Below are 24,358 nucleotides of genomic sequence, written 5' to 3'. Positions count from 1 at the left end.
CTCCTCCCCACAAAAGACATCCTGAAGAAGCAGCTCGGCTTTGCTTCCCTTTTCTGGTTATTTAAGGCTTAGCTTTATCTAGTAGGCCGAAATAATCCTCCAAGCATGTTTGTGTTTTACATCCCCAAACTCTTTACAGCTCTATTTCCTTATTTTTTTTTTCAAACAGAAATGAAAAGGCTTTGCCTCCACTATTCTTCATAACAGAAATACTAGTTGGTAATAGTGCGTTAATTTCTTAGGACCACAAACTAGGTGGCTTCAAACAACGGGAGTTTATTCCCCAACAGTTGCAGAGGCTGGAGGTCCTATATCAAGGCGTCAGCAGGGCCATGCTCCCCCTGTGACTCCGAGCAGAGCCGTTCCTTGCCTCTTAGCTTCTGACAGTGGCTATCGCTCCTTGGGATCGCTTGGTTTGCAGCTGCAGCACTGCATGCTCTCTGTCATTTTCCTCTCTTTTTATAAAGACACCAATTTTATAAGGTCATCATTGAGTACCCACCCTATTCCATGATGACCTTAGTTACATCCGCAATGACCCTGTTTCCAAATAAGGTCACATTTTGAGGCACTGAGGGTTGGGACTTCAACCTATATTTTGGGAGGATACAATGCAACCCAAAACAAACAGAAACCTAAAATTTTTATATCTGAAGGAAGCTGAATATTAACAGTTGAAGGATGGATAGAGGAAAAGTGAGATGTAAATGGAGCCTTTTGCATCTTTAATACCATTTTACATTTACCACATTTTCACTTAAAATGTCAGAGTTTGGGAGATTTTCGTGGCATTTTGCCTTGTATTCTCCATTGTTCAGCCCAACGAACCACTTCCCCCAGCCTCAATTCACACACATGAAATTACAGACACACAATGCAGAAAGATTTGTCTAGACTCTAATGACCTCTTGATATTGTAAATATTTGAAATAACGGTCATGTGTCTGAACTAAGAGGTGAATGTCCATGCACAGGGCATGCACATGCACTGTGTGCAAGGAGCATTTCATAAACAATACATTTGAATGAAGATAATAAAGAACTGATGTCATCATTTCGTTTTATCAAACACTATTTGAAACAGGACAGAGAGTGTGAAAAGAATTTCATTATGCATAGCTTTTGTTGTAATACCATTTATAGTAATAGGAATCTGCTGTATAATAAAGAAACAATAGATACTGTGAAAATCATAGATCATGTTTATTTCCTATTATTGACAATGTCTACATAGTTAAAATGAATATTTTGATGTTATCAACTGAGAGTTTGCTTACTTTTATTTGTGAGTATTTTTGAAGGGACTCTGGGATAAAAGATTTGAAAATTATAACTTAGAATATTCTTTGTTAGAAAATAGAAGTTTTCCATTCTTGAGACTATATTTTGCTTTAAAAATTGCTGTTTGATCATTTGTATTTCATGGTAGGATTTTCAGTGTCGAGCTACACTTCAAGAACTAAATGCAATCCCTTCTATATTAGAGCTCTTGAAGTCAGAATATCCAATTATTCAGTTGTTGGCTCTCAAAACCTTAGATGTTATTACAAATGATAAAGGCTCACGAGCAATGCTACGAGACAACCAAGGAATGGACCACCTTACTAAGATCCTGGAAACAAAGGTAGTTATATCATTTATTCAGCTGTCTATGAGAAAAATGTGTCTCTCTTAAATATAGTTATAAAATGTGAATTGTAAAATATTTTTAAAATGAAATTTTATTATGTTTAAGCATGGTACTAAGTATAGTGGTCTAATTTGCTTGTTGCTACATAGTTTACCAGCATGACTAAATCAGACTAATGATAAAGGCAATTATCAAATAATTTTTAAAATCTTCTGGAAGGTTTCTCAAAAAATTAAAATAGAACTACCATATAATTCAGCAGTTGTACTTCTGGGTATTTCTCTAAAGAAGATGAAAACACTAATTCAAAAAGATATATACACACCTGTGTTAATATATATAAATAAATATTCCATAGCATGTAATAATATTATTAATAATATTATTACATGCTATGGAACATTATTCAGACATAAATAAGAATGAAATCTTACCATTTGCAACCACATGACTGGACCTAGAGGGTATTAAGTTGTGCGAAATAAGTGAGACAGATAAAGACAAATACCATATGATCTCATTTATACTAGGACTCTATAAAAAAACAAAACAAGGAAACAAAGTTCATACAGAAAACAGAATGGCAGTTGCCAGGGGTGGGGGTTGGGCAAAATGGGTGAAGGGGTTCAAGAGAGAAATTTCCAGTTATAAAATAAATAAGTCATGGAAATGTAATGTACAGCATGGTGACTATAGTTAATAACACTGTACTGTGTATTTGAAAGTGGCTAAGAGAATAAGTCTTAAAAGTTATCATCACAAGAAAAAAATTTTTGTTACTATGTAAGGTGATGAATGTTGACTAGACTTACTGTGGTGTTATTTGTAATATACACAAATAGTGTACACCTGAAACTAATATAATATTAATATGTTGCTTATACCTTAATTAAAACCTTCTGGTTTAGAAGATTTAATGTTTTAAAATTATTGTTTATGATCTTCCTGAATTTCTGAAATGGCTAGAATTAGTCTTTTAAACTTTGCCATAGTTTTCTCTAGGGTAAAGCAAGAAGAATAATTTATCCCACATTATGAATGGTAATCTTGCTTTACTCAGTCTACTGATTTAAATATTAAATTCATCTAAATAATTAAATTTTTTAGATCTAGAATAATGTTTGGTCAAATATCTGTATACCATGGCCTAGCCAAGTTAAAATACAAATTAACCAAAACAAGTTTGGCCCAATTTGGCACCAATACATACCTTATTAAATTATACTTAAACTCCAAATAAAGACAATAACAAGGTCCTACTTCTGCCTAATATAATACGAATATCGTGTGTACAACTGAAAGCGCACTGACACTTTCCACAAAATAGGATGCAAAATCCTTGGATGATGTATACTCTTCTCTTTGATATCCCATAACTTAAATACTGTGATGTAAAATTAACAATACTTAAATACTAGTTCATAAAGTCATACATCTGATGTTATGTAAGGGAATAAGAGAGGGAAGAAATCAAAGATGTTCTGTATACACACATATTCATAACAAAATAAGGAAGAAATATTCATGACAATTACAACCTCTTTTCTATAACTGGTCATGTGGTCATAGTTGGTATTGATAACTACCTTCTTTCAATACTGCTCCTATATTGCCTTTGCCTTCAGCAAGTAGCTCAGCTCGTCTTAGTTCTTTGCTGGAGGAGGGACCCAAATGCCATTCCTGAAGGGCCTGGCCATTAGCAGCCTGCCTGGATCGGTTACTGTAGCTTTCCATCTACTCTTATCACCAAGCATGATAATACTAGGAGACACCCTAAGGGATCTGCTCCATCCTGGATAAACTCTTTCTTACCTCTATTGTGGCGCAGCTGGTAGGGATCAATCACCCCAGCCAGCAGAGAAACTCCCTTCTTGGCCTGTTGATGTAGAGGCATAAGGAGCCCGAAGTGGCCAGGTGGTGATCTTTTCTTTCTGTGTCTCCTGTGGACGCATTCCTCTCTTTAGAACTAAGACCTCTAGGTCAGCAGAGCATAAGGTCACAGAGACAGGAAGTAAACATTTTGTTAGTGGCTCACTAGAGGTAATAATAAGTGGTGTCACTCCCATTTATACCCCTTGATTCCTGGGCCCATGAACCCCGGATGTGGGAGAAACAGCACCACATATTAGATGCTGATTCAGAATCTATACAGTCTTCTGGGGAACCTGGCCCCAGACCTACAAGGTATTGCTTCCTAGCAGGCCCTCTAACTGAATCATGAAAAGGCCATTCTATCAAACCAGCTACTTTAGGGTGATGGGGACAAGGGTAAGGCCAGTGAACTCCGTGAGTGTGGGCCCACTGCCGCACTTCCTTTGCTGTGAAGAGAACTCCTCCCCCAGAAGCAGCGCTGGGTGGAATACCATGACGGTGGGGCGGCCTTTCTGCATTTCTCTCCCTTTAAGGATGCCCACCTTAGATTTCTAGCTCAGGTAAAGCTGCAGTTTTCCACTACTGTGGGGATTTGGGAGATTCCTCAGGCAAGAAAGCCACACACTCATAATACTTCCTTCTACCAGTTGGAGAGTCGAAGGAAGGTACACTTTTCTTCTGTCTGCTTTTTCAAAAAATATTTTCTTCAGATTTTAAAATTGTCTATGGAAGGTTGTATAAGCACCTTTACTTGGCTACCATTGCTGGAAGTTTTCAGTAATTATTTTTTATCTATAAAACACTTTGGACTAGGGGAAATGAGAAAAGATGGGGCAAATGGTTAGGGAGAGTGATGTTATGTTAATAAACAGAACTGTTTCCCTGGGCCTCTGTCCCAACAAGATGGATTACGTTATGTTCTGACTGACCATAGGCCTTCTTGTGTAAATTTGGAATGTATAAATTTCTTTTAATACAATTCCTAAAGCGGTGTTTCCTTTTATTATTAGGAATTGAATGACCTTCATATAGAAGCGCTTTCAGTGATAGCCAATTGCCTTGAAGATATGGATACTATGATGATTCAACAGACAGGGGTTCTTAAGAAGCTCTTAGCATTTGCAGAAAACTCTACAATTCCTGATATTCAGAAGAATGCAACAAAAGCAATTACTAAAGCAGCTTATGATTGTATGTCTCAATTTATATAGACAAGCATATATATTTCCTCTGTATTCTTGATTTTAATTAGTTCTAGCAAAGATGAGAGTACTTGTCTGTTTTTAAATGGCCATTTGAGAAAAATGCTATGCTTACTATTTAAGGCCCAAATTCATCTCAATGCCAGTGAGTTAGAGATTGCTTTGTCATATAATATAAGGATATAATAAACTGAATATGATTTAATTATAACCGTATCTTTTTTAAATGATTCAATCCTAAATTAAGTTTTAAGCCTTTATTTCTCTTGATTTTTGGAATTATTCAGAATGTGCTCATTGCTTATGGTCTTGGAAACACTGTTTCAATAAATCCACATTTAGAATGGTGTCTATATAGTAATTTCAAATTTCAGCTGGAGTCTGTGGCATGCTCTAGAGCTGTGAAAAATAATATGCTCCAACTATATATGTAATACAATGTCATCTCAAGGGCAAGCTAGGTTGACAGAAATCTATAAAATATGAGAGATTAATTATATCACAAGTGCTGAAGATATAATTACAGTTTTAATTTATGTATATTTGGAGTATATGATTTAGTAAAAGATGTGACTTTATTGTCCCCCTTCCACATATCACTCCTAGTATAAATGATAACAACTTTGACTAGTTTAAGTGATTTATATTCTAAACTCATATCTATGTATACGCTTATGTGTACATTGTGGGAAACATTTCCTTTTCAACCCATACTGGATTTCTTCAAGCCATTCTGACCGGTGTGAAGTGGTAACTCATTGTGGTTTTAATTTGCATCTCTTTGATGGCTAGTGATGCTGAGCATCATCCTTTCAGATGCCTCTGGGTCCTCTCTATGTTCCCCTTGGAGAAGTGTTTGTTCAGGTCCTTTGCCTATTTTTTAACTGGATTGTTTGTCTTCCTGGTGTTGAGTGGTATGAGTTCTTTATATATTTTGGAGATCAAACTCTTGCCTGAAGTATCGTTGGCAAAATCTTTTATTTATTTTTAAGTTTGTTTTTAATAAGTGAAAATGTACACAAAAAACATTTTTAGCAGGGATGAGAAACTAATTGCCCACAGTATTTAAATTATTTAAATTTTTCCCAATAATTGCATATGTACTATTTTTTTAATACAACAATTACGTATTCCAATCTTAGCCTTTTCAGATTAATTCTTTTGGCTGATTTTCCCGATAGAATCCGCACTCAGGGTGCTCTGTTCAGTGTAGCTGTCTTTGAGCCATCAGAGAAATCTTAATTATAAATCTGGACAATTTAATTCAGAGACTGGGAAAATTTCATATATTGTTTATTTTGTAAAACTAATAAGGACTACATATATTTTAAAACATTTTAGAAGCCACATAGTTGAGATTTAAATATATTAATTGCAGCTTTTTAATGAAACTGTTATGGCCTGCCTGAACTGTAATTTTATTTTAATTTTTTAATATTTTGATTTTGTTTTTTTTAGAGAGAGGGGAAGAAAGAGAGGGAGAGAAACATTCATGTGAGAGAGAAACATTGATCAGTTGTCTCTTGTGCATGCCCCAACGGGGACAGAACCTGCAACCCAGGCGTGTGCCCTGACTAGGAATTGAACCAGTGACCTTTCACCTTGTGGGACAACACCCAACTGAGCCATAGTGGTCAGGGCCTGAATTCTAATTTTAAATAAAACGTGCAAGGGATTAAAATGATAGGATTATAGAGCATGGTTCATGACTGGTTTAAGGCAAATGAACAGAAATGTTGGTGATTCAGCTTGTGCCAGCCGTGGGCAGGCCGCCCAGCGCACATCTCCGCAGCAGATGGGCCGAGCCCCAAGTACCTGCAAACATGGCAGCACCTAAATGTGACACCGCTTCTGCGAAAGGGGCAATTTAAAAGTTACTGTGAAAGAAGGCAAATCATATGTTACCTTTAAAGTGAAAACCTAGATGCAATCTTTTCTGAAAGTATTTCTGAAAAACACAATTAATTAAAATAGATATAAGTAATGAATTAGTTCCAAATGTAGATGTTATAACCTCAATCAGTATCAGGATTTTTGCAGAGATTCTTATTTTAACTGAATATTCTTCTCAAATATCAACATCCTAATAGCATATACCACACATTCTTCTATTTTAATCGTGTAAACTGACTTCATAAAAGTTAATGGAGAATCAAATGGATGATAAAGCTTAATGAAGGAAGCTGTAAATAAATGAATTATTTGTTAGCTGTTTCTTTTCAAAGTAATTTCTGGTACTTCTTATGGCATCAAAACTGAATTTGGTTTAATATTTATTTTCTACTACATGCTTTTTAATAAATAGTAACTTATTTAAAATTAACTATAGAATATACAAAAAATTAGGTTTTAATGTTCTAATTTATTTGAAGTAATATTTGCTTTAGCATAGAAATGAGATTGTCATTTATTTAAAAAATCAAATGAGCTCTGACTGGTGTGGCTCAGTGGGTTGGACATCATCCTGCAGGGCAAAGGGCTCTGGGTTCAGATCCTGGTTGGGCACATGCCTGGGTTGCAAGTTCATTCCCCTGTCAGGGTGAGAGACAACGGATTGATATTTCTCTCTCACACCAATATTTCTCTCCCTCTCTGTCTCCCTCTCTACCCCCCTCTCTCAAAATAATAATAAGTAAAATCTTTGAAATCAAGAGAAAAACATTAGGGAATGAAAAGAACATTAAAAATACTTTGGTTTTTAACTTAGTATTTTATAATGAGGTGTGAATTATTATGGTATGTGCTTAAAGCCATAAATTTACTTGTTTTCAAATAAAAACTATACTAATGTATGTTTAGATTATGTTTATGGTAATTTAACAATTAGATACTTATTTTAATTGTTGATATGTCACCATGTATTGTAACTTAAGATAAAAGATGGTTATGATTTTTATATAAACTTATAAACTATGGAATCATAATTTATTACTCATTTTTACTTTCTCCAACTCACCAGTTTATAGATCTAAGTCATTCTTCAAATATTAGGTTTGTGTTTAAAATAAATATCAAATAAATTGGTGTTTGTCCTTAGTGAAAAGAAAGCATGTGTGAACGTAACACCATGTCAAGCACATGACTGTTGTTAAATAAGTTCTTGCTAAATCTAAAACTCTTCTTGTCATTATTATTATAGAATTTTGCTATAGTATTGCCATCATATAAGGGAACAGAAAGAAGAGCAATATTCCTGACACATTTTGCATAACCATTGTGAATTAAAGGCTAAATAAACATTTTTTGTGTAGTCAATACTCCTTGTGACTAAAACTAGCAAATAGTTTGAATTCCTATCATATTTTGGACACTTTTTGCAGCAAAATTCTAATTTTTTTTTTTTTTTGGCTTATGAAAGCTCAAAACAGAAAACTTTTTCATGAACAAGAGGTTGAAAAATGCCTGGTAGCCCTTTTAGGCTCTGAAAGTGATGGAACTAAAATTGCTGCTTCCCAAGCTATCTCAGCAATGTGTGAGAATTCAAGCAGCAAAGAATTTTTCAATCATCAGGGTAAGCAAACCGGAAAAACTGTTTTGTACATTTTTAGGTTACCATATCCTAGGTGATGTGGATGTTTGTAATGCTACATTTTACCTTTCTTTCTTCTGTAGGGATTCCACAGTTGGTTCAGTTGCTAAAAAGTGACAATGAAGAGGTTAAGGAAGCTGCAGCCCTGGCGCTGGCTAATCTGACTACTTGCAATTCCGCTAATGCAAAGTAAGTTCAGAAGCGCTGACTCAACACTATGCCGCATGGGAGATCTAACAGTGCAAGATGTGCTCACTTTAATATATTGGCTTTCAGAAAAGTTTACATTTTCTTTCAGATGGTCTATCTTGGGATAAAACCCATATGAAACTTCAGAAACCCTTATGAAAACAAGTCATCAGATAGGCCTGTTTTCCAATGATACAGTCATGTGCCACATTACTGATTTTCAGAGGAAATGACCAAACAGTTTACCTATCTTCATATTTTGTGAATTTTACCTCACCCTCTCAATTTGAAGCAGTAATTAAAAAACCTACATAAATTCCATTTTTACTCATACTTGGCCTTTTATATTAACTTGTTCCCTAGACCTGTCTTCCCTCTGGAAATGGCCTTCACTGCTCAATGATTACACCCAAATGGAAAGACTAGGGTGGGATTCCTGAGGAAATCGGCCCAGCTCTAGCCCTGCAGATGTTGGAGATTTGGCTGCCTAGCTGAGAAGTTGTCTGAAAATAAAAATTTACACACACATGCAAATATGGAAATCTGGTCATATTTTCCCATGGTCCAAGGATATAGGGAAATCTATGCCCCCATGGCTCACAGAGTATAAGCAGATGATGGTGGTGATGATGATGATGATGATGGCTGGCATGTGTGCCAGGCATTGAGCTAAGTTCTCAAAATGGAATATATCATGAAATCCTCAAAACAGTCCTGTGGGGTAGGGTATGTTGTTGTCATGTCCATTTTGCAGACAATGAAACAGAGGTGCACAGGGGTGGGGTGGACTCTCAGGCTGAGGCAGCCTGCCCTCTGCATCTATGAGGAGTTTGCAGGAGTCAAAGTTCTTGATTTCCACCCTTGCAACTTCCAACCCTGTCTTCTGCTCACTGTCTCCTTGACTCTGAGACTCCTCCAAATCTTTCCCACTACAACGTTTCCCTTTGCCTTCCAGATCTCTTTGAATTCCTCTAGATTGGGAGGACCAGGGTTCCTTGAACTCCTGTAAGTGCCTTTGAAGGAGTGAGTTTTCTTCCCCTCCTTTCCCTCCTACCCTCATTCCACTCTTTGCGTGTGTTCCTCCTCCCACCATCCCTCCTCCCTTCCTCTTCTCCCTCTTCCCTCTCTTATAAAGAGTAAGAAAAGGCAAAAAATATATCCAATGACTAGTAAAAATTTCCCATTATACTATAAATCAAGTGGCCTGCCTTGTTGCTCATTCTTTGAGGAATGATGAAGTGAACCGAGTAGATTCTGGCCTTTTTTTTTTTTTTCCTAGAAAATATTCTACTTTTTAAAGCTTAAGAAATTGATGATTGTAAAAAAGGTAATGCACTAATAGTCAGAATATCACATTGTTGATCCTGTGTTTCCTGAATGAATTGCTTCGTGAACAAGTTCATAGTCTCTCTAAATTTTACCTTTCTTAATTATAAAACAAACAATAAAAAGGGAATCCAGATTATCTCTTATATTTGCTGCTTCTGAGTGATTACCCTCTTCCCAATATCACAAAGAGTCTGGAACACAACTTTTACCCGGAACTAGATGGGATCACACTTTACTACTGCTATCATTTTATCCATAAAGCTAAAGAACTTACTTCCTCTGAACTTTGGCTTTTTTTGTAATTATTTCACCCTCACCTGGTGTTCTTTATGTGCTAGTCCCCTTCCAGGCTGTGGGGATGTAGTAGGGAACACGGCAAAGGTTCCATGCCCCTGCTTCTGTGAAACTGACATTTTAGTCAGGGAGACAAATAATACCTGAGAAACTTTTAATAGGAAATTTCAGAAGTGATAATAGTATAGATTAAATACTGCAGCACAGTGCCATAGAGAGAGCACAGGGGACACTGGGGCTGTGAGAGGAGTGGTGGGGAGCAGCACGGCGTTTACCCAAGAAGGCCTCTCTGAAGAGGTGACGTCAGAGCTGGTGAGAATAACCCAGTCCTGGCAAGTGCCGGGGTTTTATTTGCTCTCACACTAGAGCACTCAGTGTTCTAATTATTTAATTAAGACATTCAACAATATGGTTGAGTCCCTTGTCATTTACAGATATGTAAATAGACTGATTTCCAGGCTAAACAGAAACATTTGGTAACTGCAAAAGCCACTTATTAGGAATATTATAATACCTTGACCATTATGCCTATTCTATCAGGAGAGAAGCCAGCCATGTAAGATGAAGACAGTGTTTGTTCCTGATGGCAGCTGGTTAATTATTGGCAGGCAGTCCAGCTTTTGAAACAGAAGGTGGCGTGTATAGCAGTGAAGTATTGTGATTGAACAGATAGGTCAATAAGGATTCCATGTCACTTGTAAGAAAACTACATTTGATTTCCCCAGAGAAAAACCTACATGCTGTTTGTGGAGGTCAGCAGGTACTAGTTTCTTTGCAACTGGCATTTCTCTCTTGAGAAACCATGATGTCTCAGCAACTGTAGCAGAAAAACCCATTCTGAATGCCTCAAAATCATGCCCCCTAAAACAAATCGATATGAGAGAAACAATTTGGTTTCACATACTTTTAAAATAATTTTTGCATTTTTTAATTTTGCTGTAGGATGGAAAACTGTCATTCCTTTCTGTGACTGGGTTTTACTTTAATAATTATGTTACTTAAAAAGTCTTTATTTCAAGACTTTGCCTGTAACTAATTGTGATCCTCTCCCTTATCACTGATAAGTTTCTTCATTATTTTTTAAAAATTTTATTTATTTATATTTAGAGAGAGGGGAAGGGAGGGAGAAAGAGAGGGAGAGAAACATCGATGTGAGAGAGGAACATCAATCATTGACTGGTTGCCTCTTGTACTCACCTTGACTGGTGGTAGAACCTACAACTCAGGCTTGTGCCCTGACTGGGAATAGAACTGGTGACCTTTCACTTTGCAGGACAATGTCCAATTCACTGAGCCACACTGGTCAGGGCCTGATAAGCTTCTTTAAATATTATTTCTTAAAAAGGAGAAAATTCTCCTGGCTGCTTTCGTCAGCCCTGGAGTCCAGCCAGAGTTTGGGGGCACAGACCGAAGTCTTCTGCAGCCGTGGCGCTGCAGCGGGGTCACAGTGGTTTTGGACTCTGGAATTGATCAATTTAAGGAACACACTAGACATCTTGGATCCTTACCTTTGTTGAAACACTGGCTGGAACTGGAGTCAGGAGTCCTGTTCACAGCATTCCAAATCTGGCTGTGATAACCAGGAAGCCTGATTCTCATAATGGCCAGTGTCTCACCCCCGCACACCTGTACAGATGCACTGGGGGCCCGCAAGGCTCAAACACGCCAACCCTGAGTGGCCGCTGCACATGCACCTCTTGAACACCTGCGTGTGTCTGCTGCCATATGCAAAGCCACGCTGGTGGGAACGGTTGCAATCACTGTTAACAAACAAGATTCTGATTGCCAATATTGCCATCTGTTCCCTCAGGTTCCACATACTACCCTGTATGTGGGCTCTGTTAAACAGATTTATGTACTGCCCAAGGTCACCCTTGCTTCATGTAACCAGTCTTTGCAGAGGTGTTAAATGGGAACCTCAAAACTGCTCCAAGGATCAAATTCTGAGAAGTACCACATAGTGTCATCTGATGACACAGCCAAAATAAACAGAGTCAACAATGTCTGCAAAGACAACATAGAGACATCCCTTGGTATATAAAAAGGACAGATTGATCAAAAGTTTCCCAAAGTGCAAAATTTCATTTATAAAACTCCATCAAAAGGTTCCTTCATGACATGATTGCAGAAGCACCATGGGCAGGGAGGAAATACCCCGATTTCAACAGCAGCTGTGAATGATACAAGTGGGGATCCCGATTTTGTTGGGTCCTCTCCCTCCTTGCAAACTCAAAGTTGAGCAGAGTCCTGTTCCCTCACCCTTTCTCAAGAGTTCCAGAGGTTTTTTCTTCATGCCTTTTGAGTTGATCCAAGTCAATGACAATATACTGACCTGTCAGCACTTGGGATATAAATAAGACTCAAACACTGCCTGTAAGAAGTGGGTACCAGGGGCAGACAGAGCACAGAGGAGGGAGTGTTAACAGGGAGAGGTAGCGACGGTCACAGATGGCTTCGCAGAGGAGAGGGTGGTTGAGCATGATTTGAAGGGTGGCCTCAAGTTCCTCAGGCAGAGGTGCAGGAAGGGAAGGGTGTTTTGGACAAAGTGAACGTGAATGCGAAGGCACACAGCAGACAGGAAATCGCACGGTTTTCAGTGAGCCGTAAATAGACACTATCTGTGTAATTGAGTTTTTCCTTAATAATGTTCTTAGTGCTCAGGCTGTAAGTGCTTTCTTATTGTGGGGCCTGGGCACTTAGTGAAAACTTGTGCTGAATTCCTTTCCATAAAGAGTGCTGTAAAATAATCTTTCAAGATTGCTGCTATTCTCTGATTGTGAACATTTGTGCCAAACATCTTTTTTTTAAACAAAAATATTTGTTTATCTGTTTAGCAAACAGATGCTCTGAGCTTGTGCTAAAAGAGACCTAACCTAGTTGTGAGGTCAAGACATGCTTCCTTGAGACATTTGTGTGGAGCCTTGAAAGACGAATGGGAATACTCCAGAGGGAAGAGTGTCAGGAAGTGGGGACAGCGTATGGGGATACCCTGAGGTGAGACAGAGTCTGGTCAGTCCAAGAGGCCCAGAGCAAAGAGCAGCCAGAGGGCTGGTAGGGAACGCGGGCAGGTGAGGGAGGCAGGCTCGGCTCATGCAGGGCCTGGAGGCCACGGGAGATATCGGGGGCTTCATCTGAGCCATGGGGAGCCATGACAGTTCTAAGCAGGGGAGCAGTATGATTATATGGATTATTTTAAAAGATCACATGGACATGGACAATAGTGTGGTGATTGTGGGGGTGGTATAAGGGGACTAAATGGTAATGGAAAAAATACAATAAAATTTTTTTAAAAAGATCACTTTTGCTGTAAGATGAAGAAAGAATTGGAGAAGAAAAAGAGAGGCCTGTCATGACAATACTTACACTAATTCACAACAGAGTGTGGTGGGTTGGATTCCGTGCGAGAGACAGAGAAAAGAGAGATCTGAGAAATGTGGAGGTGGAAAATAGGACTTGGTAATAGTTTAGATACACATGACATGTCAAACTTGACTTCTTTTTACATATATCAAATGATATAAACAGATGACTTTCTACATCCCCTTTCTTTATTTTAGCTTGACTCTTTTTTCAGTTTACATATAAAAATTTATTTGATTAAACACCAACTGAATGAATACCAATGATAGTAAATGTCAGAGCATATTTTCAGATTATTGTGATGACGCACGGCCCTGTGATTCTGGATCTTGTAACAAAGCGGTGTGACTTCTGTCCCACTCATTTGGATAATGCTGTACTATCCAGGAGACTGAAATGTGTTTTGAAATATGTTTTAAAATATGACAGGCTTCAACCTGTATACATATAAGACAAGAAAAAAATAAAACAATGTCTTGGGTATGAAAGATGACATTAATGCAATTCTTTTAAAAAAGTAAAAATTGTGTACTCATAACTGAAACTAGTTTTTTAAGTAAGAATAATAGCTTGATTTTTTACCATAATAATTCAATCTCAGTGATGTTTTTTGCACAATAAACAGAGCTGCACATCAATTACAGGCAGATATGTACCCATCATGCAAGTGGCTCTCTCAGCTGTACGTGTACGATCTGTTTTCCTGTGTGGGCATTTACATTTAATATAGTGAAAGCCATATTCCGCTGTGTGCTAGAGTCTTTGGTTTTTTTAAACAGCTAGGTTTTTATGTACTTTCCTTTACTGCCCTCATGAAGAGCAACGAAGAGAGCAGAAGGTGGACTATAAATGAACCAAGGCCAAATATGACTTTGTACAGGAGAAAGGCAGAGACAAAGCCCAAGCAGAAAGGCTGTGAGCAGAGGCGCACCTGATGCAAATCCCTGTATCGCCCCAACCCCATTTATTTATAAACAAGAGAGATTAAAATGATGCAGCCTGACCCTGTGCACTCACTCACATTTTCCAAAAGCTCTTCTGTACACAGAAGATAGAGCCTTTGAGATTTATTGGAATGTGGTTACCTAACATACTCTGGCTTCTGTCGTGGATGCCACTGAAATACCTCCACTGAGTGTTCTTTCTTAGTCTCCAAGATGTTTTAAAAAGTGAACATTATCAAATGAAAAACCATTAAGTGACAAAGGACTGGTGCATTTTAACCAAGGTATGTTTTTAATGATTAAAAACTAAAAAATATTAGGTTTAAGGAACTGATTGCATTAAGTGCCTGAAAAATAAGTCAAAGGAAAAAAAATTTTTTTGAAAGGATTTAAGTATATATTAATTAATTAGTATAAATTCGTCATTTAAAATTCTTGCTCTATTTTAAAGTAAGTGTTTCAGTTCTGAAATTGAATATAAGTTTCTGATAAATGAATCAATTAGAGCCCTTAAATTTTCCCTTATTCATAAAATCAAAAGACCACCATGTCAATTAATAATAGAAGAGAGAATTAAATGTGACATTACCATAAAAGTGTTTTATCCCCTAAGAAAGGAAATTAACTTCCTCCCAATATTTTTATATCAATAGATTCAGGTTAAATGTCATCTAACCAAATTTTAGTTTTAAGAGATGCCTGTCCAGAGATACCCCAAGAAGGGATAAATACATAGCAAATACAGGGGAAGTGGAATCCAGCACTGGCTTTGCCTTGACATTAGTATGGTGTGCTTTCTGGATGGATTTATATGAGCCAGGGGTGGGAAGTGCCTTCCAGGTTAACACCAACCCAGCCCTTTATTCTCCAGAGCTGCCACCTCTTGTCATTTCTGTCCCCAGTCTCTGCTGTTCGGGCTCCTTCAGAGCTGGTTTGTGTCACAATCATAGCTTCCTTTCACCTAAAGCTACCGGTTTACTCATTGAGAATTTATTTTCTGGATAGTTGTGATAACTTATGTTCTTAAGGTTGTCAATTCTCCTTTGCAATCAGGAAATTTAAGTGGTGGTGCCGAATTAGATTCTTTTCATTAGAACACAGGGTGATGGGCTAAATCATATAGTCTCACTTATATTTTGGGTTATTAATATAACCCTAAATTTTGAAAAATGTGTCAAATATACAAAGAACATGTATGAGTGACCCATGGACATGGACAACAGAGTGGGAATTGACTGTGGGAGCGGGGAGAGAAGGTACAGGGGTAAAAATGGAGACAACTGTAATAGAATAAACATGACTTATAAATTTGAAAAAATAATAAAAAAGTTAAAAAAGAAAAAAGAAAAATGTATCAAGTATAAACTTAAAAGAGAGGTTGATATTATTGGAGTCTCACATATGCTTTTAGTATCTTAATTACCTTTATTCCCATGATGACCTAAATGGAATTTTAACACACAATTTTGGGTCTTCCCTTGAAACCAGGAAGCTTTATATATCTTATTGTTTAGAACATCTCTTATTTGAAGACATCCCAAGCATTATAACACATAATTAAATTGTCTTCCACTCATTAAAATGATCTCTTTTTTATTTTTACTATTTTATGAGCTTTTTAAGTATTTACAAAGCAAAGACTATAGAAAGTATGGTGTTCTTAAAAGGAAATTTAATTTAATTTTGAGAAAATGTTAACTTATTTATGGATAATTATAGTCTTTTATGTTAGAAATCAGAAATTTAACAACTGAATATGCCTACATTACTGGAATTACTTATGTCACTGTCATGACTTTGATTTTGGATGTTTAATTTATAAAAGCAATATTCACATGCAATATGGTTTTCTGCCTTCAAATGTGTTGACGTCTGCCCATAATTAGCAATCCAATTTGAAAAAGGGAAAGATGAGTTAAAGAATCTTCACTTAATCAAGAGTTCTTATGCTCATTCATTCCTTCTTTTTAAAGCTTTGTTTTCTTACTGGTTAGGAATATTTTAATAGACTTTCTTTGATTAGATTTGCCTGGTCTTATAAGTATCACTGATTTAAAAAATGAACATCTGTAGGCCTGACCGGTGTGGCTCAGTTGGTTGAACATCATCCTGCAAAGCAAATGTTGCTGGTTGGATTCCCATCAGGGCACATGCCTGGATGGAAGGTTGGTCCCTGGTCAGGACTTGTATAAGAGGCAACTAGTCAATGTTTCTCTATCACACTGATGTTTCTCTCTCTCTCATCCTTCCTCCCTTCCCTTCTTTGTAAAAATAAATAAATAAAATCCTTAAAAATAAAATAAAAATGAACATCTGTAGAAGAGTTTCTAAGTAGTTGTACATTTTTCTATAAGAAAAAGCTATAGATATAGGAAAAAGATTATTTAAATACATTCATACCTGACATTTCTCTAGACTTCATTTAAATCACTAAAGCCTCAATTCTGGGCTCATTGCATTGTAAATTAATTTATTTCTAAGACTATATTTATGTACTCGTTTGTTTTATAGCTCAGTTGTACACTCTTAAAGATAACATCTTTAACTTAGTTGAATGATACTCATTTTGCCTTTCATTTACCCAGTGCTGCTGCTGAAGCCGATGGCATTGATCCATTAATAAACCTCCTGTCCAGTAAACGAGAAGGAGCCATTGCCAACGCTGCCACTGTGCTGACGAACATGGCAACGCAGGCGGCCGTGCGAGAGAACATTCAGAGCCGTGACGTCATGCACGCGCTCATCAGCCCATTGCGGTCTGCAAACATGGTCGTGCAGAGCAAAGCTGCTCTCACCATCGCTGCGACTGCGTGTGATGTTGAGGCCCGGACAGAGGTGAGAGTTTTCAAAAACATTTGCTCTCTTTCTTCTGGTTCATACTTATGGGTGGATTAACTTGAAACATTTTCAAGTGTTTGAATAGATCCATTATTTAAGTCTTTCAAAATTGATGTAATGCTTCAGGAAACAAAAGGACATTACCCAAATAAGAAGGTGAGCATAACTTGTAAACCAGCAATTCTGTTTCTAAGTATATATTCCTAGCTAGTCTCTTGCCTCTATGCTCCAGGAAGCATTGTTTATAATATCTAAATAACTGGAAACAAACCAGTTGTCCAACTGTTAGTAGAATGGATAAATAAATTATGGTATATTCATAAAATGTGACCTCATGTCAGTAAAAATGAATGAACTATTGCTACAGACGTCAGCAGAGATGAATCTCAACAAGCTTAACGCTGAGCAAAATCCAAGTGTGAAGAATGCATCTTATAATTCCATTTATATGCCATTCAGAAATATGGAAAACTAAGAAATATGTTGTTTAGACGTACATACATACATATAAGTTAGCACTATAAAGAAAGGTGAGAGAATGATTAACCCCAAGTTCAAGAAAGTGGTTTCCTCTCGGGGGATTAAGGGTGTGGATGTGATTCAGAGGAGCACGCGGGACTCACGGTGACTGAAATGTGCCGTTTCTTAAGCTGGTGGTAAGCAAACAGGTGGGCCTTTTCCTGTGATTCTTGAAATTGTGCAGATGGGTTACACATACCTTTTGTTCCTCATATTGCAAAATTTTAAAAGATAGAATCGCATTTTTTACAAGTCCCTCACATAAAATTGTGTTTGGTACTTGTGGTGGGTCCCATTAAATCTTCAGCAAGATTTAATATTACCCTACAAGCCTCTCTTTATCTCTTGCTTTTCTTATATTCATTTGTCACCATGGCGCTCATTCAAGCAGCCTAGCACTTTGTCCCTCTCTCCTCAATGTAAGTGACAATAGCTAGCATTTATTGGGCACTTACTATGTTCCAAGTACTGTACTAAGCACTTTATATTCATTTAAGCCCCACTTGAAATAGGTATGTTTGTAATAGGTATGTTTTCCATATGAGGATGGTGAGGCTTAATGAAATACTGTGCTCCAGGCTCAGGCGGTGTTAGGTCAAGTCCAGAGTCCACGCTCTCACACAGTGCTAGCTGCTCAGGTCCCATGTCTTTCTGGTTCTGTCCCTCAGGTTTCTATTCAGTCCCCCTTCTTTGTGCCCATTAACTCAGTTCATTTGTATTCATCCATTAAAGTAGGAAGTTAGTGACCAAATATTGTTTTCCAGCAACTCTGTGCCAGACTCCATGCTAGGGATGGGGAACACAGTGATAAGCAAAAGTGTCTTGGCTGTACCTCTGTGCAGCTTGCAGAGTGGACCATCTATTTGCTGGAACATTGCAGCTGACCCCTGAATGATCTCCCTACCCCTGCCACCTCCCGCTCCCCGCACTGCCTCCAGACTGACCTTTCAAATATGTGACCTCTTCACGTTACGGCAGGTGCCCGGTGGTGCACCATCGCCCCATGGTAAAAGGCGAGCAGCTTAGAGTGACATGCAAGGCCCTCAGTGATGCGCACCTGCCTCCCTGAAGTCTCTTCCAAGTGGAGCTCTGTACTCCAGAAATCCACACTATTTGTAATTCTGCCAGTATGCTCTGTTCTCTTATTTATAGCTCCTTGCTTCCTCTGCTTGGGAAGCTAGTTTCACTTTTGTCAGCCCAGTAAACCCCTGTTTTCTCTTTCAGAACCCAGCTCAGCCATCCTCTTTTATGAGACCTTTCTCCAGCCCTCAAACTTGGGTGCTTCTTCTTCCGCGCTCCCATTGCACCCTGTGTGGGCTTCCCTGGTCCTCTGTGTTACACTGCATGGTTCTCGTGTGAAGGATTACAATGAGCTCCTTTAGGGAAGGGAACTGAGGGTTTTCTTTCTCGTGTTCATGCCATTAATGCACACCCGGCACACAGTGCATGCTGAGTAAACAGTTGTTAAATAAATGAGTAAATTAAATGAATGAATGAATGGAGGAACGAAAGAATGAGTGGAGGGATTAATAAATAATTACATCTTTGCCCAAAGGACACATGGAGTTAGATTACTATTTATCTTATGTTATGCTCACAAATAAAGACGTTCAGAAATTTGGCATGTTAAGCATGAGGAACACTTCAGGAAATGTTTCTAAGCTGCCCCAGTCCCATATGCTGACATGTAATCTCTGCCAGAGTCCCTTTGTTTGAGAAGAAAATGATTGAAAGTGGATCATATTCTGCAAGGACCCTTGTCTTCAGATGCTACACATAGAGACTAGAAGAATATTCTCTTTGTTCTCCAGGCTCAGACACTAGAGTATTGCATTTCAGACAGTGAAACAATAGCTCTGTCAAGTCTTTTTTTCCTGACTGGAATAATTGTATACACAAGTAATTTCTTTTCATAATGTAATTAATGTTAATTCTGCCAAATTCTCTTACTATTTTTTTTTCTCTTTTATACTTTTTGGAGAAATGAAGAAAAAACACTGCAGGGGTAACAGAAGTGGGCCTCTGCCTAGGGCGCCGCCTCAGCACTGCCGTGGCCCCACGCGGATTTGGGGGCTGTGTCCACGCGCTGGGTGGCCTGCAGCGGCGCCTCCTGCCCGGCCACGAGGGCTGCGTCAGCTTCCTTTTGCTGCCATCACAGAGGGCCACAGCTTTGTGCCTTAAAACAATACAGACCCACTGTCTCACAGTTTGGGAGGTCAGAAATCTGAAAATGGGCTAAAATCAAGGTGCCGGCAGAAATATATTCTTGCTGCCATCACAGAGGGCCACAGCTTTGTGCCTTAAAACAATACAGAGCCACTGTCTCACAGTTTGGGAGGTCAGAAATCTGAAAATGGGCTAAAATCAAGGTGCCGGCAGAAATATATTCTTGCTGCCATCACAGAGGGCCACAGCTTTGTGCCTTAAAACAATACAGAGCCACTGTCTCACAGTTTGGGAGGGCAGAAATCTGAAAATGGGCTAAAATCAAGGTGCCGGAGACTGCAGGGGGAAACCCAGTTCCGGCCCGTTTTAGCTTTACCGGCACCGGCGTGCCTCGGCGGTGGCCCCTTCCTCCAACCCTCCAACCTCTGCTTCCATGCGTCTCCTCGTCCTGCCCCTGGCACTCTCGTCTCCCTCTTGTAAGTACCCACCCTTACGATTACACGGGGTCCGCCCGGTAACCCTGGACAGTCGTCCCATCTCAACTCCTTAACTCCATCGCATTGGCAGAATCTCTCCCAGGAACAAGGGCATCTTGGGAGAACCATTCTTCTGTCCGCCTCAGGGCCAAATGGGCGCTCAGTGTTGAGGAGCCCCGTGCATAACGGCAGGGCATCCCCCCGGGGGCAGTGAGAAGGTGGCTCTCTCCCCAGTCCTGCCCTGTGCGGAGTCACCATGAGCTCCCTGAGTTACCTCAGTGCGGCTGCTTCCCGACTTTGAGCAGAAAATTGGGCTTCGGTATGTAGGGGTTTGTGATTGACTTTTTTCCCTCCTGAATTTAATAAATCTCAATATGGACACATCCTAAAATGTTTTAACATAGCTTTAAACCTTTACAACCTTTAAAACGATCGAATAATGAGATTTTTTTTTTAACAGATATACTGCTTATATACAGGACTCCTAATGCATAAAGTGTTGGTTTCTACTTTTAGTTAAGAAACTCGGGTGCACTGGAGCCCCTCATAGAGCTCCTGCGCTCCAAGAATGACGAGGTCCGAAGGCACGCCAGCTGGGCTGTGATGGTCTGCGCCAGCGACGAGCTGACGGCCGCGGAGCTGTGCAGGTTCGGGTGAGTGGAGCTGTCTCAAGTTTCTGGCTCCGATGAAGAGCCGGAGATGGAGAAACACACTTTTCAGGCCCAAGGAAGGTCAAGCAGCGTCTATGCTCCCCTTCTCAGGTCTGCGGAATGCTCAAGGGCGCTGCCTGTCACAGCGAGAGCCTTACCTCTGAAGGGACTGCCTGGTGGAAGGCGGGCCCTTCCTTCATCCTCCTCACCTTGAGATCTCCCTCATCACCTTTACAAAATCATCTTCAACAGTTCCTTTTTCACCTTTTCATCTTGAGAAATGCTTCTCTTTCATTTTTCTCAACTGTTGTAACACAATCCTGTTTGGCTCTCAACTTTCAAAGCTACAATAAAACGGGTGAGCCCTGACAACCATCTCCATTTTTCACCCTCCCCAACCCAAATCTCTTCATCAGAATTCCTCATTGAGCTAACCTCGCTAGATCAGTTCTTCTTATCAATAGCAGATGAGTTCGTTGCCTTTAGCATATCAGCAAATACAGTTTTTAGGTTTTAGACAGGTTCACCCTTTTTCTAACATTTTTATTCTTTGTGTTCATCACTGGCTTAGTTGCAAAAGTTGGAGTTCTGTACTAATTTTGCTTTAAATGAAGAGACTTTTTTCTAAACATGTCCTTTTTAACTCTTTGAATATGAGTTACTACAAGGCATATGTGTTCTCAGGAGTGATTTGCCTTCCTAACTCTGTCAGTATTACTTTATCAAGGGTGGGAGGACTTTAACTATTCCGTCTCATTCAGGAACTTAACTAGGTTGATGATGGATGAGTACTTGATGTTGGATTGCTTATATGAAACAAATAATGCCTTTTGCTTTTATTGACAGGGCTTTAGATATCCTTGAAGAAATTAATCTGTCAGTAAGTCGAAAAAATAAATTCAGTGAGGTAGCTTGTAAGAAATTGCTCAACTACAACCTGCCTCTGAAATACAGCCGAACTGGCTACTTGTCATCAGGTGACATAATTACTGACGGATTCTATGATTATGGTCGGGTAAGTGGGAGCACTAATTAATATTTCACTATGTGTGATAATAATTTCTTCTTTAATCATGATGCTTTTACACTGAAATTTTATAACTGCCTAACAATTTATATTTTTATAGACAGAAACTTGGGAATCAGAATTTCATCCTTAATTTTGGCTGTAAGATTTCACCTTTGTATATACTTTTAACTGAATCTGATTATTTTTACTTAAATCAGCTTGCTGAGCTAGTTCAAGTTTCAGAGAAGATATGAAAGAAACAGCATTTCAGTTTGGAGTTCTGTTACTTCCAGGGCTCAGTGTTAGTGATAGGACAGAAGTATAAGTTTTTCATTTTAAAATTCTAATCTAATTGAAATTTATCAAATTGTAATACTGGATTTAAAAATACATTGTAGAAGAATATTGTTTTACTTTACTGCATTTCTGATTATGATTTTTTAAAACAACATATAGTGCAATTCAGCGTTAATGTTGAGAGAAATGGGAAGCTAAGAATTAGAATCTGGAGGACTTTTTGACATTGCTGCTTAAGCCAGCATTTTCTACTTCATTTGGAAACTAAAAGCAGTAAGAGTGGGCAAAACTTAAAAAGCCACAAATACCATTTTAGGCAAAACTAGGAAACATATATGATACACATAGACTTCAAAAAAATTTAAGAGTTGCTAAAAGTGCCTGAGATCAGGCAGAAGGTGCTGGAAAAGAATATGAAGGGAAAAAAAAAGAAAAAGCACACAAGAGTTAGTGGTGGCAGATCTCAGAAAACACCGTCTCTATATATGTATTTCCTGAGGTGCTAGGAGAACTCAGAAGCACAAAAGTGAAACTTGCAGGCAGGTGCAGGGCCTCAGGAGCAGGCAGGTGCAGGGCCTCAGGAGCACGGCTGGCAGCAGAAACCCTTAGTGCAATTTGGTTCAAAAGAGCAAAGGAGACAGAGCTACAAAAAAAAAAGAGTCCCATAGCTAAGCCGTATTTGCAGGAAACACTCTCTCATGGTAACAGAATCAGAGATATTTGGGTAATGAAAAACAGCCAGCCTAAATCTTTACTCCTTCCTCCTGCTCCCCCTGCCGCCATCACCATCCTAGCCTAGGCACGGATCCCCATAAGGCATGTGCATGCAGACCCCTGAGCAATCACTGCTCCTAGAGAGCGCATCTCATTAATGAGTAATTTTTAAAAACCTGGCACAACATTAGTACAAAAATGCTTTAAGAAAAATGAGGAGAAAGAGCAGAGAAACCAACACTGAACACATCATACATATGTTGTCATGGATCAGAAAATGGCAGTGAAATGTATTTGTCCAGGAGCTTTTTTAAAAATTAAGGAGACCATATACTTATAAAGGAGAATTCTCTGATTCATTCATTCAGTAAATATTAGGTTTCTAGTACCATAGGCTTTGAATATGTCAATGAACAGAAGAGACAATGATCTCTACTCCCATGGCAATAAATATCACAACTAAATAAATTACATCACGTATTGAAATAAGAGCAACAGAGGAGAGGAAAGGTGAGCAGGGGCAGGATAAGGGGGCTCTGCAGTGCTGAGGAGTATGGAGGCTGATGGTTGCCATTTTTAAAATTGTGATCAGAGAGACCTTACTGAACAGTAATACCTGAGCAAATACTTGCAGAAGGTGTGGGCCTCAGCCATGGAGATATCTAGGGGAAGAGTTTTCTAAGCAGAGGAAACTAGTGCAGAAGCCACATGATGTAAATAGGCTTGGCATATTTAAGAAACAGCAAAGTCGGTGTAGCTAGAGGCAACTGAACCAAGGGGCAGAATAGTGGAGACTAAATCAGAGAGGTAAAGAAAGATCATGCAAGTCTTATAGACCGTCAGAAGGATTTTGCCCTTTGCTCTGAATGTAGCAGGAAACCTTGGCAGGTTTTGGGCAGAAGAATGACATGATTGTCTTTCTATTTTATTATTTTTTTATCATAGCTTATTTTTTATCTTATTTTTTTTATCCTCACACGAAGACATGTTTATTGATTTTTTTAGAGAGTGGGGAAGGGAGGGAGAGAGAGTGGGAGGGAAACACTGATGAGAGAGAGAAACAGATGCAAGAGAGAAACACTGATGCATCCCACCTGGAGACCAAATCCTCAGCCCAGGCATGTGCCCTGACCAGAATCCAACCTGTGACCTTCCGGTTTATGGGATGATGCCCAAACAACTGAGCCACACTGGCTAGGGGGACCATTTTAGTTTAAAAGGATCGTGACAAGATCTTGGATGAGAGAACTCTAACTATAATATTGTTGGAAAAAGACCTCAGAAGGTATAACCTTCTTCACCAGGCTAATGAAGTTGCCAGTGTAAAGCTTTGTCTAGTC

General features: G+C 38.8%; 1 protein-coding gene across 1 annotated transcript in view; it reads left to right on the top strand.

The window, feature by feature from the left end:
- The window catches only part of LOC129084162 (armadillo repeat-containing protein 3-like), a 64,546-nt gene that overhangs the window by 24,696 nt on the left and 15,492 nt on the right, over positions 1–24,358 (top strand). Inside the window, exons 6-12 of the mRNA XM_054590173.1 lie at positions 1,430–1,624; positions 4,513–4,693; positions 8,063–8,215; positions 8,317–8,422; positions 16,935–17,184; positions 20,865–21,001; positions 21,845–22,013. Of these exons, the coding sequence (XP_054446148.1) occupies positions 1,430–1,624; positions 4,513–4,693; positions 8,063–8,215; positions 8,317–8,422; positions 16,935–17,184; positions 20,865–21,001; positions 21,845–22,013 (1,191 nt within the window). The remainder of the gene's footprint in view (positions 1–1,429; positions 1,625–4,512; positions 4,694–8,062; positions 8,216–8,316; positions 8,423–16,934; positions 17,185–20,864; positions 21,002–21,844; positions 22,014–24,358) is intronic.

The sequence above is a fragment of the Pteronotus mesoamericanus genome, unplaced genomic scaffold (assembly GCF_021234165.1).
Source record: "Pteronotus mesoamericanus isolate MK-2021 breed Mesoamerican mustached bat unplaced genomic scaffold, CSHL_Meso_final contig_130, whole genome shotgun sequence".
NCBI lineage: Eukaryota > Metazoa > Chordata > Mammalia > Chiroptera > Mormoopidae > Pteronotus > Pteronotus mesoamericanus.
Note: the sequence above shows the minus strand (reverse complement) of the source record. Positions and strands in the feature narration are given on the sequence as shown.